The sequence below is a fragment of the Panthera tigris genome, chromosome D3, assembly GCF_018350195.1.
Source record: "Panthera tigris isolate Pti1 chromosome D3, P.tigris_Pti1_mat1.1, whole genome shotgun sequence".
Taxonomy (NCBI): domain Eukaryota; kingdom Metazoa; phylum Chordata; class Mammalia; order Carnivora; family Felidae; genus Panthera; species Panthera tigris.
The window spans coordinates 16,893,748-16,914,628 of NC_056671.1; the positions used below are offsets into that span (position 1 = coordinate 16,893,748).

Below are 20,881 nucleotides of genomic sequence, written 5' to 3' on the forward strand. Positions count from 1 at the left end.
GCTTTTACATCCTGACTCCTAGGACCCACCCAGGACCGACACATTAGAATCTCTGCAGTTAAGATACTCTGCTATGTAGGATGAACAAAGTGACTTTTGTCTTTGGGATGCTTCTCTTCATGTTTTACCTTTGAGGCTGCGTGTCAGAAATTGTATTAAAATAAACTCTCGGGGTGGTGGGGGGGCCTGGCTGGTTCAGTCGGTAGAGCCATGTGACTTGATCTCAGGATTCTAAGTTCAAGCCCCACCCTGGGGCAGAAATTACTTAAAGGAAAAATAAAATCTTAAAAACAAAAACAAAACCTCTTTGGCCTTGGGCTTTTCTATTATGAAAGAGAGGAAGGTGACTTATTCATTCCTTTTTTCTTTTTTAAACAAGAATTTTCCCGTTACAACGTGGGTACTGGGGGCACTATCAAGAGTAAAAGCCGGGGGTGGACTAGCCTGTCTACCCTATGGAAAGGAGGCAGTTGTTCTGTCCCTTAAGGCAAAAGAAGGCAGGGAATAGGTTACTATTGGTAAATTGCCCAGAGGCTGCTGAGAACCAATTATAAAGTACATTTTATATTCTATAGTAAGGGAGTAGTTCATCAGAAACCAGGGCAAAGGGGAGGAGTAAAAAGGAAACTTTTTACTGGTTGATGGGAGTAAACCTGATCACATGATCTCCTCTGATGATAAAGATACTGTTCTTTTCCTCAAGTCCTTGGACCATCATGTACTGTTTGTGTGTGTGCATCAGGAGTTGAAGGGATCGTTTTACACTTCATCGTCCTCGCTGTCCTGGGCTTTGTCTCTGTCTGTCTCAGTTTCCCTGCAGTCCTCGCCTCCCAGAGTTAGGAGGCTCAAATGAGTAAGCAAGAACCACCAGGACGGCATCAGCACCCGTAGAAAGAGATGACGACCACCCAAAGGAGAATAAACAAAGGTGATTTATTTCCAACTTGCTATTGCAAGGGAGTCAGCCACCATCCCTCGTAAACTGGCAGAGATTCCAAGACAGGGAAAACTTTATAGTGGAAAAAAAGGGAAGGCTTCAGGTATACTCTGATTGAAGCTGTTGGCATGGGGAAGCAGTAGGCAGCTAATTAGAAGCAGGGCCTCCTCTGTGATTGGTTAGGGAGCCTATCTGGATTTTTCTGGTTGGTTCTAAGTTGGAAGTGAGGTCGAATTAGGGAAGCTGGCAGTGATCAAGTCCTGATGATTTGGGGGTGCTTGCTGCAGAGGTGATAGTTTGGCTTCCTGGGCTAGGGGACTGCAGAGGCTGTGGGTCAGAATTCTATTGTCATGTGTGGTCTGGCCATTGTCCATCATATAGCAAGTGTCCCACATCCCTCCTGGCGGGGCTACGCTCACTATTTACAAAGCTGGTGAAGACATGGGACCTCCCCCAGGCGAGAGCTGGAGGAAGTGGTTGATATGCTGAGTCCCAGATTAGTTGGGCAGAAAAGGAAACTTTCCAGCTTTCTTCTTGGAGAGGATGAGGGTATCACTATCCCGGATACCATAGCTCCACAAAGACACCCAATCCTGCAGGACTTGGCCTTGGAACTCCAGCTGCTGCTGACTTGTGGGCAGCCCCTGCTTGTCTTCAATCTGCTGCTTCAGGCCCAGGATGAAGCTTTTGGGGTCAATGGCGTAGGCGTGGCTCCCACCATTGGGATGATTCACAAAGACCTGGATCTCGGGGGAGATGGTCTCCACCAGACAGATGCGGATGTTGGAGAAGACTCCGTAATAGGCCAAGGAGCACTGGCTATTGAGGGGCTGTCGCTTGCCACCAGGCTCCTGGAAGGACAGATGCTGTAGGCCCACACAGCCCCGGCTCTGCCAGATCTTCTCTTTAACCTTCTTTATGGGTTCATAAGGGTTCACCCTGAGGATCAGATCTGAGTAACCCCACTGTTCCACGGTCACTTGGATGTCTCGTGCCCGCTGGAAGGGAGAGAAGAGGGAGGGAGAGGGGTTAATTCCACCCTCCTCTGACATGCAAAATTTCCCTTTACCCATCCTCGTGTTTCCAACAGCAGTAAACATTTGGGTTGTGCCAACCACCTTCCAGGCCCTGGGCTGGGCACCTGTCACACTCTTCTGAATGCATTTTATTGTCACAGCAGCCCTACGACCTTGGTTCCTATTATCCCATTGTACAGATGAGGAAATTGTGGTCGAACGTGGTTAAATAACTTACTGACCATCACAAAGGTGGTGAGGAGCACCGTGGGTATTTGACCTAAGGTCGGTCAGATTTCAAAGTCTGTTCTGAACCACCATCAGCGGCCACGCTCGAGGGCCTGGGAGTCCCTGGTGGCTGAAGAACACCACCTGGAAGGTGCCGGGGGGGGGTTGGACACCAGCGGATTTTTCAAGAAGGAACATAAGCTCGGAATCCCCAAGTCTTCTGATTTTACAAGATAAAAGTCTTTGCACAATGGTTTTTAGATTCAGGAAAAACCCAGAGGCACATACTTTTCAGTCTATCTGTGGGCCTCAGTTGGCTGGTAGGCCTCACAAAGACCTGGGTGCAAATTCTGGCTCTGCTGCCCCTTTGCAGTGTGATCTTGGTTAATTAACTGAACCTGCCTGAGCCTCAGTTTCTTCATCCCTTGAGGGTAGGGGTTAAGTCTTATTTCTGCACTACTGTTGTTCCATTGCCCCTCCCCACAGCAACCCCAAATGCTGGCACAAGAGAGCTGTTGAATTGACTCGCCTGCGCTCAGCTCATGCAAAGAATGCTCGCGAGCATGACTGATTCTCCAGGGGGTTGTGGGAAAGAGAAAGACAAGGAGAACACGAGTTTGTAAGAAAGGCTGAGGCTCAGAGGGTTGAAAAAATGTCCCCGAGTTCGCAGAGCTGCTGGGTGCCCCAGCCAGGCTTCCAACTTCCTGACTCCATTGACACAGAAGTAAGTATATGCTATGCAGTTACCCGCTTCCGAGCTTCAAGCCCTTGACAACCCCGAGAGGAGCCTTTACCTTCACGGTCCAGCTGGGGACTGGATTCTCCTTGTCGTCATAGCAACAGTTCTGTTTCAGGCACTGGGAGGCCCTCTGAGCCACAATGTCCCATCTGTACCCTTCTGCCACATTGTGGGTGGGGTCAGCTGGATCCAGGATGACAGGCCTGCAACACAGGGAGAGGGTTCCCAGACTCTCTCCCGTCTGGAGGCCAGCAAGCCAGAAAGAATCCTGCTCAAGCGATCATCTGTTCCAACCACTGAGCACGTGCTGTGTCTGGAGCCCTGGGCGGGCTGTCAGGCCGAGAGGACCCAAGAACATTGGTGGAGAAGAAGCGAGAGGGGATGATTATATTTCCAAGAATTCCTTTTGGGGAAAGGTGCGTGCAAGGTGTTTGGGGGGGGTGTGGAGTGTTGAGATGCCCCAAGGGCATGGGTAGCGATAACAGGTACCCGCTTAGGCAGGTGGGCAGAGCTTTTGTTTTGCTGAGGCTCCATAAGTAAGTTGAAGGCTAGGGCTGCTGAAGTGCTTTGGATGATAGAAACACCACCACCACCACCAACGACTGATATTTATTGAGGCGCTGGGCCACACCCTGTGTGAATTCACCTATTTTAATCCTTCTAACAATTCTGAAAGGCAGCGACTATTGTTGCTGTTGTTGCTGTTGTCCCCATTTCACAGATGAGGGAACTGAGGCACAGACTTCTTTCTATGAGTTCTCACAGCCAGCAAATGGGTGTTCTCACCCATGGGCTCTGCCTCAGTAGAGCAGGGGTTAGGCTGCCACCAAATGTCTCTCTTCTGTATAAATGGTGAATGAATTTTTAAAGAATATTGGCTTGAAGGAGGTCTAATCGCTTCCTTAAGTGGTATGGCGTGGCCATATGTGTTGGATGCCAAGCCCATGATTAAGACCTGGCCCTTATACTCCAGGAGCTTTGGGCATAGGAGGGAGCTGTGACTTTATCCGTGACAGAATGCAACATCCCTGCATCCCTGAAATAATCCTGCCTGAAAAAGGGGGAGGTGCCAGGCTGTCCTAGAGGGTGAGATCACCTGACCCAAAGTGACCCACCAGGTGACATGACACATAGCGCCTGTGCCCAATGGGTAGACTAGTTCCCTCTGGGGATTGGACCAGGGATGATGCAGGTTCTTCATCAAACGGAAGTAAGAGAGGAACAGGGCAGGTGTAGGGAGAGCAGCAGAGGTCATGGGAAGAAAGAGGGCGTGGGGACCACGAGAGAGACAGAGAAAGAGGGTGTCTGCAGGTTTGCCTCGGGTCCCAGTGGTTTTCTAACCTCACATTCCTGGGCATCCTTATAATAAAAATCCCCTTCTCATCAGGAGACTGGGGTTTTCTTCCTTGGAAAGAAATAAAAAGACCCAATACTCATATAAGGGAACAATAAATATTGCTTGCAGCTACCCAGAGCTAATGTAAAGACTTGTTTCAGCTGGATGTCCCCAGAAGTAGGTGCCAAGAGCAGGATCTGAGTGCTAGGGGTTTATTTGGAAGGATATGTGGGGAAGCACCACATGTGGGGAAGCATATGTGGGCCACTGGCGGTCAGTTCCACTGCAGGGCCTCTGGGAAACAGTGTAGCACACGTGATCCAGATCCATCTGAGACAGGAGGGAGCTGGGGTATTTATCCCCCAGCTTCCACCTGTCATTAGGGGAGGCTGAAAACCCTCAGGCAAAGGGACCCAAGTGCTGACGGTTCAGGTTGAGCCAGCCTTCTCTGAAATGGTTGATGGCCCAGGGCTTGGGGGCGGGCGCTGGTGCTTTTCCTAGAGCTACATGTGCTCCAACGGCGTGAGCTACAATAATGAACATTTCCCCGGCATCTACCATAGACTGCACCCCGTAGGCCCTTCACGTAGTTGTGCTCTGACCCTTACAACAGCCTGCACAGTGGGTGCCAGTTTCTCCTGTTTTCCAGATGAGGAGCTGAGGCTCACAGAGGTGAGACAAAAAGGCAGGACTGGGATGACACCTGGCTCTCCGTGATTCTTTCCATTTTTCCATGCTGTCGCTAAAACGCACCGAAATGGGCTTTTGGAAGCCAGAGAGGAAAGCAGGGCGAGGTTCCTTGAGGCACAGGGAAACGCCCCTCAACCCCTCCGGGCCCCTGCGAGTTTGAAAGGTGGCCAAATTTTTTTTTTTTTTTTTTAGTTTGGATACCATTAATTTATTATAAAAGAGAGACATGAAAATTATTTACATGATGAAAGATTTCGCAACTTCACTGGAACAGGCCGCTTCACTTCACGCCATTTCAATAATGATTTGTTTCAGTCTACATACTTTCCGTCTCTAAATAAGAGATAATCCATCTCTAAATAAGAGATAATCCTTGACGAGGCACCTGGGTGGCTCAGTGGGTTGAGCATCCCACTTTGGCTCAGGTCATGATCTCATGGTTCATGAGTTCAAGCCCCACATCCGGCTCTGTGCAGACAGCTCAGAGCCTGGAGCCAGCTTCGGATTCTGTGTCTCCCTCCCTCTCTGCCCCTCTCTCGCTCATGCTCTGTCTCTCTCTCGCTCTCTCCAAAATAAATGAACATTAAAAAATTTTTTTAGGGGCACCTGGGTGGCTCAGTTGGTTAAGCATCCGACTTCGCTCAGGTCATGATCTCACAGTTTGTGAGTTCGAGCCCCATGTCGGGCTCTGTGCTGACAGCTTGGAGCCTGGAGCCTGCTTCAGATTCTGTGTCTCCCTCTCTCTGCCCCTCACCCGCTCACACTCTGTCTCTCTCTGTCTCTCAAACATAAATAAACATTAAAAATTTTTTTTAATGTTTTTTTTTTTTTTTAAAAAGAAAGAATCCTTGTCATCTAAAACTACTTTGGTGCCTCCATATTCTGGAAGAAGAACTTTATCTCCAACTTTCACATTGACTGGTTGAATCTCTCCATCCTTTCCTTTAGATCCCCATCCACAGTTCACCACTGTTGCTTGCAATCCTTCTCCTTGAGATTTTTCTGGAAGCACAATGCCTCCGTGGATTACAATTTCGGCGGGACCCCTTTCAACTAAAACTCGGTCAAAGAGGGGAAGAAACTTTCTAAATGCCTGTTCTGCCATCACTCCAGCCGCCCCAGTTGGTAGTCCGAAAGACGGCCACCTGGAGGTGTGCCCCGAGTCACTGTGAAATTCTGGTTCAGTTTTACTACTTGATAAAGCCCAGCCATTCAGTGCGACACCGCTTTTGCCTCCCTTCTCTCTCCGGTCTCCGTGGGATGTGGCGAGCAAGCAGGGGCCCAGTACCTGTCTCTTTTGAACTGTTTTCTGACAAAGCCCTTGATGAGTGGGTTCTGGAATGTGTAGTACTTGGTCCAGTAGATGCAGAGGAACTTATACTCCTGGAGCAGCTCCATCACAGTGGCAAAGCCCTCGTCCAGCCTGAAGCTCTCGTCCTCCTGGGCACCTACTTCCCAGGCGTAGATAGTCAGCAGCTCAAGGGCATAGACAGGGGGCAGCGCCGCCCTTGGGCACTTGGCTTTCACGTACTGTAGAAAGAGACCCGGGAGAGAGAGACCCCAAGATTGTGTGTCAGGATCCGCTCTGGACGGACCACAAACTGGAAAACCCAACTTCCTGTGTCAGCTCTGCCACCTACTGGCTATGTGATCCTGGCCAGTCACTTTCCCTTTCAGGCCCTACATGATTTTCCTGGTTTTAGACTTAAGGGGCTCGCTCAGTTGGCCCAGTGGGTTTCAAAGTATGCTTTTTTTTTAAGGTTTTATTTAAAGAATTTTTAAAATATTTATTTTCAAAGACAGAGACAGAGAGAGCAGGGGGAGGGGCAGAGAGAGAGAGAAAGAGAAAGACACACACACACACACACACACACACACACACAGAATCCCAAGCAGGCTTTGTGCTGTCAGCCCTGAGCCTGATGTGGGGCTCGCGAACCCTGAGATCATGACCTGAGACTAAATCAAGTCACTTTAACGAACTGAGCCACCCAGGCACCCCTTAAAAGATTTTATTTTTAAGCAATCTCTACACCCTACACGTGGGGCTTGAACCCATAACCCCGAGATCAAGAGTTGCATCCCTCAAACTAGGCTTGACATAACCCCTGGTGTGGACTTACAGAGAGATGTCCCATGGAGTGAGGGGTGGGACTCTGCTACTAGATCCCAGCCTAAGCAGCTCCATTTCTATCTCTCTTAGTGTACTGGGCTTCTGAAAGTTTTCCTTCAAAGAAAAGTCTTCTTAGCTGATAGAAAAAAAAAAGGGAGGGGTGGGAGGTATCTATAGAATTTGTCAATAGCTGAGATTTTGCGGGGAACGCAGAATGCTCTAGCAGGCATCTCTTTCTTCTCCATTGTATAGTGGCAATGCTGGTTGGAGGATGGGATTAGCATCCCCCTCAACTCCAGGGTGGATCCTGACTGGACAGGGTCATCAGCATAAACCTATTCCCCTTGCTGAGTGATTGGTTCAAGAGAAGCTTGTGATGTGAGCTGGCAATGTGAGTGAAGCCCAGGGGGGCTGAAAGGACAGAAATCTTCTCCCATGTGTGGATATGAGGGCAGAAATAGCTGTGGCCATTTTGCCATCCTGAGGTTAAATCAGCCTGAAATCTGAGTTGGGAGAGAGAGACAGAGACAGAGACAGAAAGAGAGAACTTGAGGCAATTCTAGAGAAAACAGACCTGGAGATCCCCCCCCCCTCCTCAAAACAGTGCCTGAAACCCCATCCCCACTGTTACAGGTTTTCACACATGAGCTGATAATTCTCCTTGGTGTTTAAGTCAGTCTGAGTTGGTTTTTCTCTTACTTGCAAAAGAAAGCATCTTAACTTAAGCATCTTAAAGAAAAGCATCTTTTCTTAAAAAGAAAGCATACCAGTCACTTCTTGTCTAAACAATTTTTCTAGTATTCAGTTAGAAAATGAAAATTTCTGTCAAACATCCAGCTATTTGGTTCGTGGATGTGACATTGACATCTTGCCCTGTGGCCACTAACACCCCATAGTCAAAGGGGGAAAAAAAACCCTACTTCGACTTTGAAACAAACAAAAACAGGTCATCTAAAGAATAACAACTTTATTCTCAACTTTTAGAAGCATTTTTCATTGAATTAAAATTTATTTACAAATTAATGAATTTGTTTTCATAACATTTTTTGAATTGACACTTAAAACTCAAGACTAATGTAATTTTGTTAAGAATTCAAACTCATAGCAGTACAATTTATTTTCTCCAGTATTAGGGAGATTTTACTAGTGGGATTCTTTTTTTAAAAGTTTATTTATTTATTTATTTTGAGAGAGAGAGAGCTGGGGAGGGGCAGAGAAAGAGGGAGAGGGAGAATCCCAAGCAGGCTCCACATTGACAGAGCAGAGCCGGACGTGGGGCTCAAGCCCATGGACCGAGAGATCATGACCTGAGCTGAAGTCTGACGCTTAATCACCTGATCCATCCAGGTGCCCCTACTAGTGGGATTCTTAAAATTTAGATGATAAATATAATGCAGAATGCCTGTAATCGTAAGATGTAAGCCTTAGGGAACATGAGCCCTTTCATTCTCTTAGGAGCTTCAACAGACTATTTAATGGTACAAAGAAAAACAAAAAAACAAAACAAAACAAAACAAAAAAACCCAGAAGAAAACATCTGTGTTCCCTTCCAGGGCTGATCTTCAGAGATACTTTGCTTTCTCCATGTTCAGAATGTTTCTGACTCTTGCAATGGCGCCGTCTGAGATATGTCATGACCTTTCTAGATATGATAAATGTGAGAAAATTGCCATTTTTCCATGACCAGACAAACTCTAAACCTAGTCTTGATAATTGTTGTTTCTTTAAACACCTATTATATTTTCCACTGGCTTAAGCCTTTTCTTCTGCAGTCTGATTCCCTGGCAAACTAGCCTGCAGGTTCTTATTTAATAAGTGACTTTTGTCTGTTAGTTTCTTTTTGCAGCAGGAGGTCTGTCTCACTGAGATTGTCCAGGAGGATTTATTTCCCAAACGACCTGAACTGTGTTGCCTGAGAAATGTACCCCATGGGCTTTGACATTTGGACACGCCCCTTTTCCAGCTCCCAGGGCGGACCTTGTGTGGCAACAGCTTTACCCTTGCTGATGTTTCTTTCCACCTTCCCCAACCTGACTGTTTGTACGTCTGATCCTAATTAAGTCTGATTCTTGGCCAAATCCGATTCTGGTTCGTGTTCTTACTTATTTGTACAGGGCCGTTTATGTCCCTTTTGGTGACAATGACCTGTGCATCTGGTTTTATGGTTTGACCATTTGGTCTCTATGGGGAGACAGATGATAGGACTTTATTCTCTGCTGGGTGGCAGTTGATGGGACTTTGCTTGTATTTTGCATCTTTCTCTGTTTCTCTTTTGGTCTGTTTTTTTTTTTTCTTGAGGATTCTGGTATCTCCCAGGAGGCTCACTGTTGTTGTCTTACGAGTTTTTACATTACTCAAAAAGTTGTCTGCATGTGTGAATATGTGTGCATGTGTGTGCACATGTATATGTGACTCGTGGAAAACAGCCCTAGGAGATGAGGAGCTGACTGATGGCTGGATTTATTTTTGACCATAATTAAAGTAGTAAAACCAAAAGTTGTAGTTCTTTTTATTTTTGTATATAAAAGAAGAAAACATTTTACAAAAGAATGATCTGATTACAATATAATCTATTGGTAGGTAGATTTCTTTCTTCCCACTCAGAGATTGGAAATTTATGGAGCATAATTGGGAATAAATTCATATTCCCAAAAGGGGACTGAGACAGAAGTTCACCAGATTCTTTTATTCCAGAAGCAGATGACTTCATAAAAGCAGATTGCTTAACCAAAGATCAACAAAATGAGAATTAATTACCCAGATTAATGTTCTATTTTTGATGGATATGTGACAAAAAAAAAAAGACCCATTCTTTCTTCTTAATCTAATTTCTGTCCTCAATCTATGGCTATACTTGGGCAAAGTTTAAACGTTCTTTAAATGACATATTATTCCAACACCTCAGGATAAAAAATGCCTATAAAAATTCCTACCATCGATTATAATCTAACAAACCCTCAGAAAAACAAAGATAATGATGCTGTAAAAGCATAGCATATATAAATTGGCCCTGTTTACAAAACTATTCAGAACGATGGTTAAACATTTACAGAGTGATTTTATTAACTTCTTTTTCATGAATACGTAGCATTTACATAAGTTCAATACAAATTTATCCTTCTTCCTACGGGGATAGGTTTAGATAAGGCAATGTGTCAATTAACCGATAACCAATAATAAATCAAGTTTATAAATAAAATTGTTTTCATGCGAGAAATCTCATTTCATTAGGTGTGAAAATTCCACTATTAAGAATCAAAGACAGGGGTGCCTGGGTGGCTCAGGTAGTTGAGCGCCCAACTCTTGATTTTGGCTCAGGTCATGATCCCAGGGTCATGGGATCGAGCCCCACATCAGGCTCTGTGCTGGGCATGGAGCCTGCTTAAGATTCTCTCCTCTCTCTTTCTCTCTCTCTCTCTCAGCCCCCTCCCCAGCTCTCTCTCTCTCACACAAATAAATAAAATTAAATTAAAATTAAGAAAAAGAATCAAGGACAGGGGCACCTGGGTGGCTTGGTCAGTTAAGTGTTTGACTCTTGATTTTCAGCTCAGGTCATGATCTCATGGTGGTGAGATCCAGCCCACGTTGGGCTGTGTGCTGGGCATGCAGCCTGCTTAAGATGCTCTCTCTCTCCCCTGTCTCTCTCTGCCCCCTCTCCCTCAAAAGAATCAAGGACAAAATAAAACAGACCAGAAAGACAGATGATGTATAATTCCATTTAAATGAGGGACCCAGAGAAGAGGCCAATTCACAGAGACAGAAAGTCAAATGATGGTTGCCAATGCCTGGGGAGGGGGAGGATGGGGAGTTACTGTTTACTGGGTGCAGAGTTTCTGCCTGTGAGGATGAAAATGATCTGGGAACAGACAGTGGTGAGGTTTACACAGCACTGTCAATGTAATTAATGCTGCTGAACTGTATACTTAAAATGGCAAAAAAAACAAAAACAAAAAAACCCAAAAAAACCCCAAATGAACAAAAAACCTTGTGTGAAAAGCACAACTAAAACACTGGGAAAAGTCCCATCTTGTTCCCAGAACTGTACTGAATTAAATACTTCCAAATATAAGAAACAAACATCATTTTGTCCGTAAAAGAAAAACAAACAAACAAAAAACAACAACAACAACAAAAAAAAGCAAGAATAACCCCCTCCTCTTCACACATGGAAATGATGCTTATAAAATCCCTGCCAGAAACTGATCTGATACTGTTGCAAGGCTGATAGAAGCCCAGCATTATATAGATGGCAAAAATAACACTTTGGGGACAGGCTACGAGCATGAACACACTTAGACGTCTCTAAGATCGGTGATAACCTTACAGTCAATTTGAAAGATGAAACCCCCGAGGAGGTGCTCCCTGGTCTCCGACCCCCTAGTTGATGGACTGAAAAGAAGAATGAAATACTTCTGAGCCATGAAAGCACATGACAACTCCTGGGACTTTACAAAGCCTCCAAACAAACAAACAAACAAACAAACTTCAATCTTTTAACCACAATGAGACTCTAGTTGTGTTTACCAAATAGCATGAGCTCTTTATGTCCTTCTATATTGACCAACACATCTTGCAACACTCAGCTAAACAAAACTAGTTGAACCAAAGATATCATCAAATCAGTAACACTGAACCAAAAAACTGTTTTAAGAAACCACACGTGATCAAATCCCTGTTTTAAGGGAGAAGGCTTGAATAAAAACAGAAGGGAGGATTGTAGAAGTAAAGCTGATATGTTGTCCCGTGGATATTACAAAAAAAAATGTGTATATCATATGCAGGAAGAAAACATTCAGCACTCAAGCAAACAGACAAAGCAAGCAAATGAATCATTCTTTTGGGTTCAAATTCTTCAAGTCCACAAAACCTTGCATCATTTCCTGTAAGTAATTGACTCACCAACAAAACCAATTTTATTCTTGGCTTTGGCGATGCTGGTGTGTGAAGATACATCACAACCTTGGTTGACGTGATAATCATGTAAGAAAATGGCTATTTTTCCACCAAGTAACTGCAAACTTACTAACCTTGGAAAGTTTTTTTTTTTTTTTTTTAATTTTTTTTTTCAACGTTTTTTATTTATTTTTGGGACAGAGAGAGACAGAGCATGAACGGGGGAGGGGCAGAGAGAGAGGGAGACACAGAATCGGAAACAGGCTCCAGGCTCCGAGCCATCAGCCCAGAGCCTGACGCGGGGCTCGAACTCACGGACCGGACCGCGAGATCGTGACCTGGCTGAAGTCGGACGCTTAACCGACTGCGCCACCCAGGCGCCCCTCTTGGAAAGTTTTTAAGTTCTTAATGTTTATTTATTTTTGAGAGAGACAGACAGACACACACACACACACACACACACACACACACACACAGTGTGAGCGGGCGAGAGACAGAGAGAGAGAGGGAGATACAGAATTTGAAACAGGCTCCAGACTCTGAGCTGTCAGTACAGAGCCCAACCCGGGCCTCGAACCCACAAACTGTGAGATCGTGTCCTGAGCCAAACTCGGATGCTCAACCAACTGAGCCACCCAGGAGCCCCTTGATTTTTTTTAAAAAAATACTTTTTTCTTAAAAAAAAAAAAAACTTCCTTTTTAAAAATGAACAAATCTTTCTAAAATATGACTTTCTGAACATTTATTTATTAAAATTTTTTTCCTTACCATTTTTTTTAAATAAGAAAGCAGCTCCCCCCCACCCTGCCCTTTTTCATTTTTGAGTTTGTTTCTGAATTTTCCTTTTGTAATTTTAGAAGACTTGTTCATGTGGATATTTTGGAATATCCTTGGTACCTTGCAAACTATCACGTGTGAAATCTAAAAAGTAGCTATTAGTGGATATATTTAGTCAATAGTGGTTGTGATAGGAACCCAACCATTTGTGGGGGGAAATTGTGTGGGTGCAATTAAACAAAACTTTCCTCTGGTTAGTCCTTAACCAGCTGAGATTAATTAATGTCTAGAGAACTCAGTGAAGTTGACATTAGCCAACATAGACCATAACTGGGGTGTTACAAACATTTGTTTACTGAAATACTGTGTGTTCCTTATTTTCCTCCTTCCTTCTCTGTTCCTCTTTCTCCTCCTCCTTTCCCACCTTTCTCCACTGTTTCACTTTACAGTTTAAAAGATTAGCAGTTTCTTCCCCCTCCCCCAGTTTCCTGGAATGACAAATCAGTCCCCCCCCCCCCGCCCTCTCCCCTCCCCCTCCCCCCCCCCCCCCCCCCCGCTGCTTCTGCCAGCGACCCCTTCTGCCCCCATCCTGGCAGCCCCCTCACCTGCAGGTACCAGTGTTTTACCAGCCGCAGGAGGCTTTTCAGCTTGGTTGGCCGATGTTTCACAAAGTTCCTCTGCAGCTCGCTGAAGGATGGGGAGAAATTTCCAGGGTAACCGTGGGCCTCAATCAGACTCACATAGACCTCAGGATGTGGCTGAGAGTTGGAAACAGAAGGCCCTGAGTGGGAGGAGGCAGAGGTAGAGAGTGGGGATTTAGGAAGCCCCAGGTTGATAAGAGGTCTATGGAGCTAGCCTGCTCATGCATTGGAGTGTCTCTCCAGGGAAACCTGAGACCTCACAGTCTAAGGGAATCAAGGTTTGCCTTGCTTGATTGTACTTCTGGAGAACCAAAAGTGGGCTTTCCATTCCTCGGGTCTCAGAAGACTGTGGTCTTCTCTCCACGTCCCAATACCCCAGGTTTCCTTAATGTCTGCTTTGAATTTCTTTCTCGGGGATTTATTCCAAACTCCTGACCCCAGAAGCAGAGAACCAGTTCCAGATAAGAAATCTGGGCTCCTCAAGCAGTGTGCTGCTGAACGCTGTGCTTTCGTGGCATGCATCACTAATGCATCTGGGCACTCTCTTTCTTGCTCATGTAGGATCCCACTTCTGACACCTTCTCTACAAAGCAACTCCTGGCAACCACTCTAGTTAACAGGAGCTGGCACAAGAGGAAACATGATCATCTGAGGTTGTAGCTGATACTGTTTACTTCAAACATCGAGGACTCTTTGCCTGAGGACAAACCAGAAGTGCTGGGGAGTTAATGGTCCTGGGAAGCAGCCGTCAGCCAAGGGTGACTGCGAAGTTGGGGCATAAACTCCAACATCCCACTTGGGATTCAGTTGAGGGGTACTGTACACAGTGACTTAGAGTTCTCCAGGAGCACAAAGCCCTGTGGTTCATAATGGTGACCTTACGATGCTTCTTTCCTCCCCTGTCCCTCTCCCGTACTTCCCTATCAGCATCTCCTGGGACTGCTTGTCCTCAAACCCTTGTCTCAGGGTCTGCTTCTGGAAAAGCACAAACACTACACCTGTGATAAATGCTACAGAAGCACCCCAGATTATGCTTCTAACACATTCCCCTCTGTGGGTCTCGTCTCCTCTTGCAATCATATATTTATCCACATGATTATTTGGTAAACGTTTCCCGAGTTGGGTGACACAGTGGCCCAAGTTGGGCCAGTCCTGGGCCCTGTGGTCGCTGAGCCCCCAGCTCAGAACATGGGTTGAATGGATGAATGCAGGTGTCTGCATGTGGTCATGAACGGGAGGTGAGGGAATTCGGGTCTCCCGGGGAGGGCAAGTGTGTGAATCAGATCGGCTTCCCCTCCCCTTACCCAGGGCCCTGTAGGCAGGCACGACGGTGACAGTGACGAGCTCTGCGGTCTTCCTGGTCTGGATGGTGAAGACGAGGGCATCGGGGACTCCTTGGACTATTTCCACGTTCTCGAGCCCAAGGGCCAGTAGGTCCCGGCAACACCACAGCTTTTTCCACATCAGACTCAGAACGGCTTGGTGGTACCTGGCCTCCTCCCGGAAGCTGTGGAAACAGCTCAGGAACACCACCAGTTCCACCTCCGAGGTTCTCCTGAGCACCGTGCCGTTCCCAAAGGAGCCTACCTGCGGAACACGGAGCCCCGTCACCCTGGGCCACTGCCCCTGCCAGGCAGTCCCTGAGGCTCTTTATAGGAATTATCCCACGTAATGTCCACCGCAGCCCAGAGGTACGGGTGGGGGTACCGCCATCCCTCTCTTTCCGGGTGGGAAAACTGGACTTTCAAGAGACTAAGTCACTCACCCAGGGTCACACAGTGCACAGAAGGGTCTGGGTCTGAACCCAGGCAGCCGGACCCCAGAGCCCACACTTCTTATTAATGACAACGCATTGCTTCTGAGACAGGGTATTCTCAACCTGTGGAGTGACGCCTCCTCCAAGAAACCTAGTGGCGCCTTCTGTACAGCGCATTCTGAGCTTTCTGGGTGTCTGAGTAATTTCATGACAGTAAAAAGCGGGGCGCAGGATTGCCTGGTGGATAAGAACCATAGGGCAGCCTGCGGGATGGGGCAGCCTGACTTCGACCCCGATTCTTGCCCTTGTTTCTCAGCTGTGTGATCATCGTGAACCCTCATTTCTCATCTGTGAAATGAGAAGAGTAATGGCACTTGAGTCACTGGGAGGAGTGGATGACACATAAGGCATGGCAGGGGCTTACCGCGTGCCCGGAATGCAGGAGGTCAGCAATATATTTCTCATGCTCTTCTTTGTCTAGTGGACTGAGATCATCCCTTCTCTGCCTGGGATTCTGTTTCCCCATCTGGATGGAAGGGGCCTGAGCTGGACAAGTTGGAAGTGGTCTATTTGATGTTCTGAGAGTCTAGACCTGCTCTCCCGCCCCTCCTGCCTCTGTTCTACAAAGCCCCACAACTCTCCAGCCTCAGGTTGGGCGGTAGAATTGCTAGTGATGCCCCAGACCTCAAGTTGGCTACCGCTTCTGGGGGGTGGAGTCACCAAGGGTTGATTATAATCCAGCTGTCACGGGGGGTGGAGTCACCAAGGGTTGATTATAATCCAGCTGTCACGGGGTGAACACTCACTATATCACTGAAGGCCCTTTGCACATACAGTATCTTTTAATCCTAACACCCGCCGATTGAGGTGGGTACAGGTATGATTGTCCCCAGTGCACAGATAAGAAAACTGAGGCCTTGAGGATTAATCAACTTGCCTTGGACTCAGAGCCAGGAGTCATAGTCAGTCAGATAAAGGGGCAGAAGACAAGGGTGGTTCTTCTCCCTTTCTTTCCTGTGACCCAAGTCTCTGAGGCAGGCCCTGGTTCTGAGGAGAAGACTGCCATCTTTTCTTCCCCCGCCCTTTTGCATTCTCTTCCTTCACTGAGACCCAGCATTTCTGCCCCATTTGGCAGGGCTGGGGATGGAACCCTTTGTGTGAATGAAGGGCTCATCCCCCTGAAAGCTATAGGCTTCCTGCCGTTTTCAGTGGTAAGACCCAGGCAGAGAAGAAAGAACATTCTAGAATAATCTTCATGACTTGCTTCAGCCTGAATCTGTTTAAACCCAACTCGTTCAAGGACAAGCCCAGTAAATCAGGTTTTTGGGGGCGGGTGAGGGGGGGGGGAGAGGGTTTAGGGTCTGAATAAAGCAATATTTCTCATTGACCATTGCTTTTGGGCTATCTCTTTTATTTTGTGGTTTCAGGGAGGAGGCAAGGGCTATAGTCTTCAGGCAGAGTTTGAGGGCTGGGTAAATACCACTTCCTGCCATCAAAACTCGTCCTCTTTGTAGCATCCTATAGTCTCTGGACCTGCCCCATTTCATCTACCCCATTCTCTGGATTGTTAGGGGTGGGGTAGGCTGGGAGGCTCTGCCTGATTCAGAGCAAGAATTTATAACAACGCTTTTGTTTTTGAGCATGTACCAGGTGCTAATTTTTTTTTAATGTTTGTTTATTTTTGAGAGACAGGGCATGAGTGGGGGAGGGGCAGAGAGAGGGGGAGACACAGAATCCGAAGCAGGCTCCAGGCTCTGAGCTGTCAGCACGGAACCCAACGCGGGGCTCGAACCCACGAACCGTAAGATCATGGCCTGAGCTGAAGTCGGATGCTTAACCGACTGAGCCACCCAGGTGCCCCCAGGTGCTAATCTTTTAGCTTTTAGCTTTTGCTGGACAAGGAGGAAATGGTGATGAGGAGACAGAAGCTTGAGAGAGAAGAGGAGTTAAGATCACGCAGCTGGTAAAGAAAACATGCCAAGAGTCAAACCCTTGTCTGTGGAAATCATACGGCCTCAGGCTCTAGGCGCTAGGGGTGGGTGTAAGGAAGGGCTAGGGACCTGAGATTTCCAAATCCTTCCCTGGGGTGGCTGCCCCTGGAGACAGGACTAGAGCACTGGGCTGGAAGTCAGGTGCCCTAATTCTAGTCTTGCTTTTGCCACTAGCTCTCTGTGTGAACTTGGGACACCTATCACCCTCTCTGTGCTTCAGTTTCCTTCATTTTTAAACAAAGGTGTGGCTGAGACTGTCTGATTCTCCAGGGCCTTTCTCGCTTTGACCTTCTTGAATTTTGACTCTAGCCAGGTCAAGAAGCAGCTGAAGGAAGGGCTTGGGGGGACATCTCAGTGAGGGCAGCCTGGAGCCCCGGCTGTGGAATCAGATAGATCCTGGTTCAAATCCCGGCCCCACCCACTAGCTGTGTGACCTTGGGTAAGTCACCTCGCCTCTCTGAGCTTCCGTTAAAGAAAACTTCTTTTTTTTTTTTTAAGGTTATTTTCTTTCTTTTGAAGGCTTCATTTAAATTTTTTTTTAATTTACATCCAAATTAGTTAGCATATAGTGCAACAATGATTTTAGGAGTAGATTCCTTAGTGCCCTTTACCCATTTAGCCCATCCCCCCCTCCCACAACCCCCCCGTAACCCTCAGTTTGTTCTCCATATTTATGAGTCTTTTCTGTTTTGTCCCCCTCACTGGTTTTACATTATTTTTGTTTCCCTTCCCTTATGTTCATCTAAGAAAACTTTTTTCATCTAAAACTTAAAACGTAGAAAAATAGAAAGAGAACACAACGAGCACTCATAGATCCAGCCAGTGAGATTCAACAGGTTTACACTTCTCGCCACATTTGCATCATCAAAAACACTTTAAAGCAGAGAGCCAAAGCATAAGAGACTCTTAAAAACTGAGAACAAACTGAGGGCACCTTTTGGGATGAGCACTGGGTGTTGTATGGAAACCAATTTGACAATAAATTTCATATATTGAAAAAAAATGAAAACAAAACAAAACAACAACAACAACAAAAAAACACTTTAAAGCAGATTACAGATACTTTTTCCCTGAATACTTTAGGGAGCACATTTCCCCCCATAACCGCCAAACTGTTACACCTAATAAAGTCAACGATGGCTGTCTTAGATGACCTAATCTCCAGGCTGTATTAAAATGTCCTTAATTGTCCCCACACTGTTATTTTCCAGATGGTCTATTTCACACCTGGATCCAATCGGAGACCTCGCATTGCATTTGGTCACTAGGAACCTTAAGCCTCCGTTGTGCTCATCTGTAAAATGGGCAAAGGACAGTGCATACCTCACAGGGTGCGTGGATTAGAGACAGGGTATGTTAAGGGTTTGGGCTATCACTAGTTTCCTTATCAGGCTTGTTCGGCTCAAGGCAGACAGTACGTACGTACTACAGGGTGCACGCGGCTAGCTGGGGTGTCCTGACGTGTCAGCAGCGCGGGCTGAGGATAACGAGGCGAGACGTCCCCAAGCATCCTCTGACGCGAGGACCCCCATGCTGCCTTTGCCGGGCCCTGGCCTGTGGATGGGAGGGACTAATCTCACCTTGACCACCTTCAGCACCCGCGCTTCCTGGTCCAGACCATGCTCCCCCTCAAAGTGCTCTTCCCTCAGGAATTTTTGCACCGTCCGCACGGCCTCCAGGACCTCTTCTTTCCAGTCCCGGCTGGGCTGCAGCCACTGAGTCACGAAGGAGTCCAGCCGGGAGGCAGGGGTGTCATAGAGCTCTGGGGTCAGCGCCATCTCTGAATGAGGAGAGTACCACTGGGGCACAGATTTATAGCCAGGCACCTACCCAGCTCCCTGCACACACCCACTTCTTTAAGGGGGCTCCCCCTCGGCTGACTGCCAGCGTCCTGTGGGATAAAGGGACCAGAGAGGAGACGGAACCAGGGGTGTCTGGGCTGACCTGGGTTCCTCTTCTTGGAGACCCCTTGCCGCGGCGAGGACACTGAGGGACAGCGAGCCAAGCTGGGAGATCTGGGGCCACCTTAAAATGCTTGGCTTCCAGTCCACCTTTTTGCTGTTGGTTTCGATTCTCAGCTTTTAGAGTTTCTAGAGTTTCCCTTTCATGACGTTTGGAAACTGAAATTGGCTTGGGTTTGGCCCCAGAGGAGGCAACTCTCCCAGTAGGTCAGAGGGATGGCATCCATCGGCCCGGCCACCCCCTCTTGTCACACAAAAATGAGGCTCAGAAAGACAAGGGACTTGCTCACGGTCGGTTGGTGGTCGGTCAGGGTGAGCCAGGGGAACCCCAGAGTCCGGCAGAATAGACTGCCCGCCACACTCTTAACTTCTGTGACCCTCGCATAATTCATCTGTAAAAAATAATGCTAACCCACCCCCTAGGAGGTTGTGCAGATGAAGCACTGAGCATTGAGCACAGAAAGCGCCCGGTAAATGCAAATATTATGATTCAGTCACTAAACACCTATTGAATGCCTGCTAGGTGCCAGATGCTGTGTTAAAAAGACAATGAGATGTAGTTCCTGTCCCAGGGGCTCCCAGAGCAGTAGGGGAGCCGGACAAGAGACTCTGAGAGTCCAGTGTGAGCCTTCAAAGACCGGGGATGCGGCCAGAAGGGAGAGGGCGTTCCAAGAACAAAGTAAAAGTCCGGACGATCCCGGTGTGTGCCAGGGACTCAGCTGTCAACTATGTGTTGGCACAGAAGGTAAAGTGGGGGGAGAGGAGAGGGATGGGCCTGGACAGTTGGGCAGGAGTCGAATCTTGGCCATTCATTCATTTATTCAACAAATATTGATTAGCTACTACGTGCCAGGCAGGTGCTGGGGATACAGCAGCGAAGAGACAAAAATCCCTGCCTGCAGAGGGCTTGCATTCTGATGGTGGAGACAGACAATAAACAGGATAACTATGTCAAATTTTATAGTAAATAAGATGGTGAGAAATGCTAAGGAGAAAAACAGAGCAAAGCAAGAGGTTAAGAGGTACCCGGTATGTGTGTGTGTATGACTGTTTAGATGTTTGGTCTTAAATGACGTGGTTGGAAAGGCCTGAAAAGGAGATATTTGAGCAAAGACATGAAGGAGGCGAAGAGTGAGCCACATATATGCTAGAGGGAAGAGGCTCATTCGTGGCAGGAGCAGCAGGTGCAAAGGTCCTGTGGTATCAGTGTGCCTGGTGGGTTTGAGGAATAACAGCATGACTGGAAGGGAATGACCAAAGGGGAGGAGTGGGAGGGGATGAGGTTTAAGTGGCAAAGGGTGGGGAGTAAATGCTATGGGATCTTCAAGACCAGTGAGCCTGACTTTTACTCTGAATGAAATGGGGAGCCACTGGAGAGTTTCAAGCAGAGGAGTGACATGGTCTGACTTTTTTTTTTTTTTTTTAAGTTTATTTATTCTGAGAGAGGCAGAGACAGCGCGAATGGGGTTGGGACACAGAGAGAGGGAGAGAGAGAGAATCCCATGCAGGCTCCACGCTGTGGTCACAGAGTCGGATGCGGGGCTCCAACTCACGAAACCGCGAGATTCTGACCTGAGCCAAAGTCGGACGCTTAACTGTCTGAGCTGCCCAGGTGCCCCTCTCCTGTGTTATTTAAATGTGAATCCTAGACATGACATCATTTCCCTGCGTATATTTTGAATATAAACAAGTCTTGCTAATGGATAGAATATGATGTGAGACAAAGACTAGACTCAAGGACCACTTGGAAGCTTTGGGTTTAACAACTGGAAGGATGGAATTGTCCTTAACTGAGTCGGGAAA

At 47.1% G+C, this 20,881-nt stretch overlaps 1 protein-coding gene across 1 annotated transcript; it reads right to left on the reverse strand.

Annotated features, from left to right (window-relative positions):
- Positions 1–914: 914 nt before the first annotated feature.
- Positions 915–18,895, reverse strand: OASL (2'-5'-oligoadenylate synthetase like). Its single transcript, XM_007093560.2, has 6 exons — positions 18,698–18,895; positions 14,675–14,957; positions 13,335–13,510; positions 6,235–6,476; positions 2,976–3,123; positions 915–1,935 (listed from the first exon to the last, which is right to left on the reverse strand). Exons 1-6 carry the CDS (start codon positions 18,893–18,895, stop codon positions 1,435–1,437), a joined length of 1,548 nt encoding a protein of 515 aa, XP_007093622.2. The 3' UTR covers positions 915–1,434.
- Between the last annotated feature and the right edge of the window lie 1,986 nt (positions 18,896–20,881).

What these genes read in the sequence shown, in the direction of transcription:
- OASL (XM_007093560.2), bottom strand. Translation starts at nt 18,895, where the DNA reads ATGGCGCTGACCCCAGAGCTCTATGACACCCCTGCCTCCCGGCTGGAC. An exon ending in AAACAGTTCAAAAGAGACAG is followed by an intron (nt 3,124 to 6,234) that starts GTACTGGGCCCC and finishes CCTGTGTTGCAG; the next exon opens with GCCTGTCATCCTGGATCCAG. An exon ending in TCCCCAGCTGGACCGTGAAG is followed by an intron (nt 1,936 to 2,975) that starts GTAAAGGCTCCT and finishes TCTCCCTTCCAG; the next exon opens with CGGGCACGAGACATCCAAGT.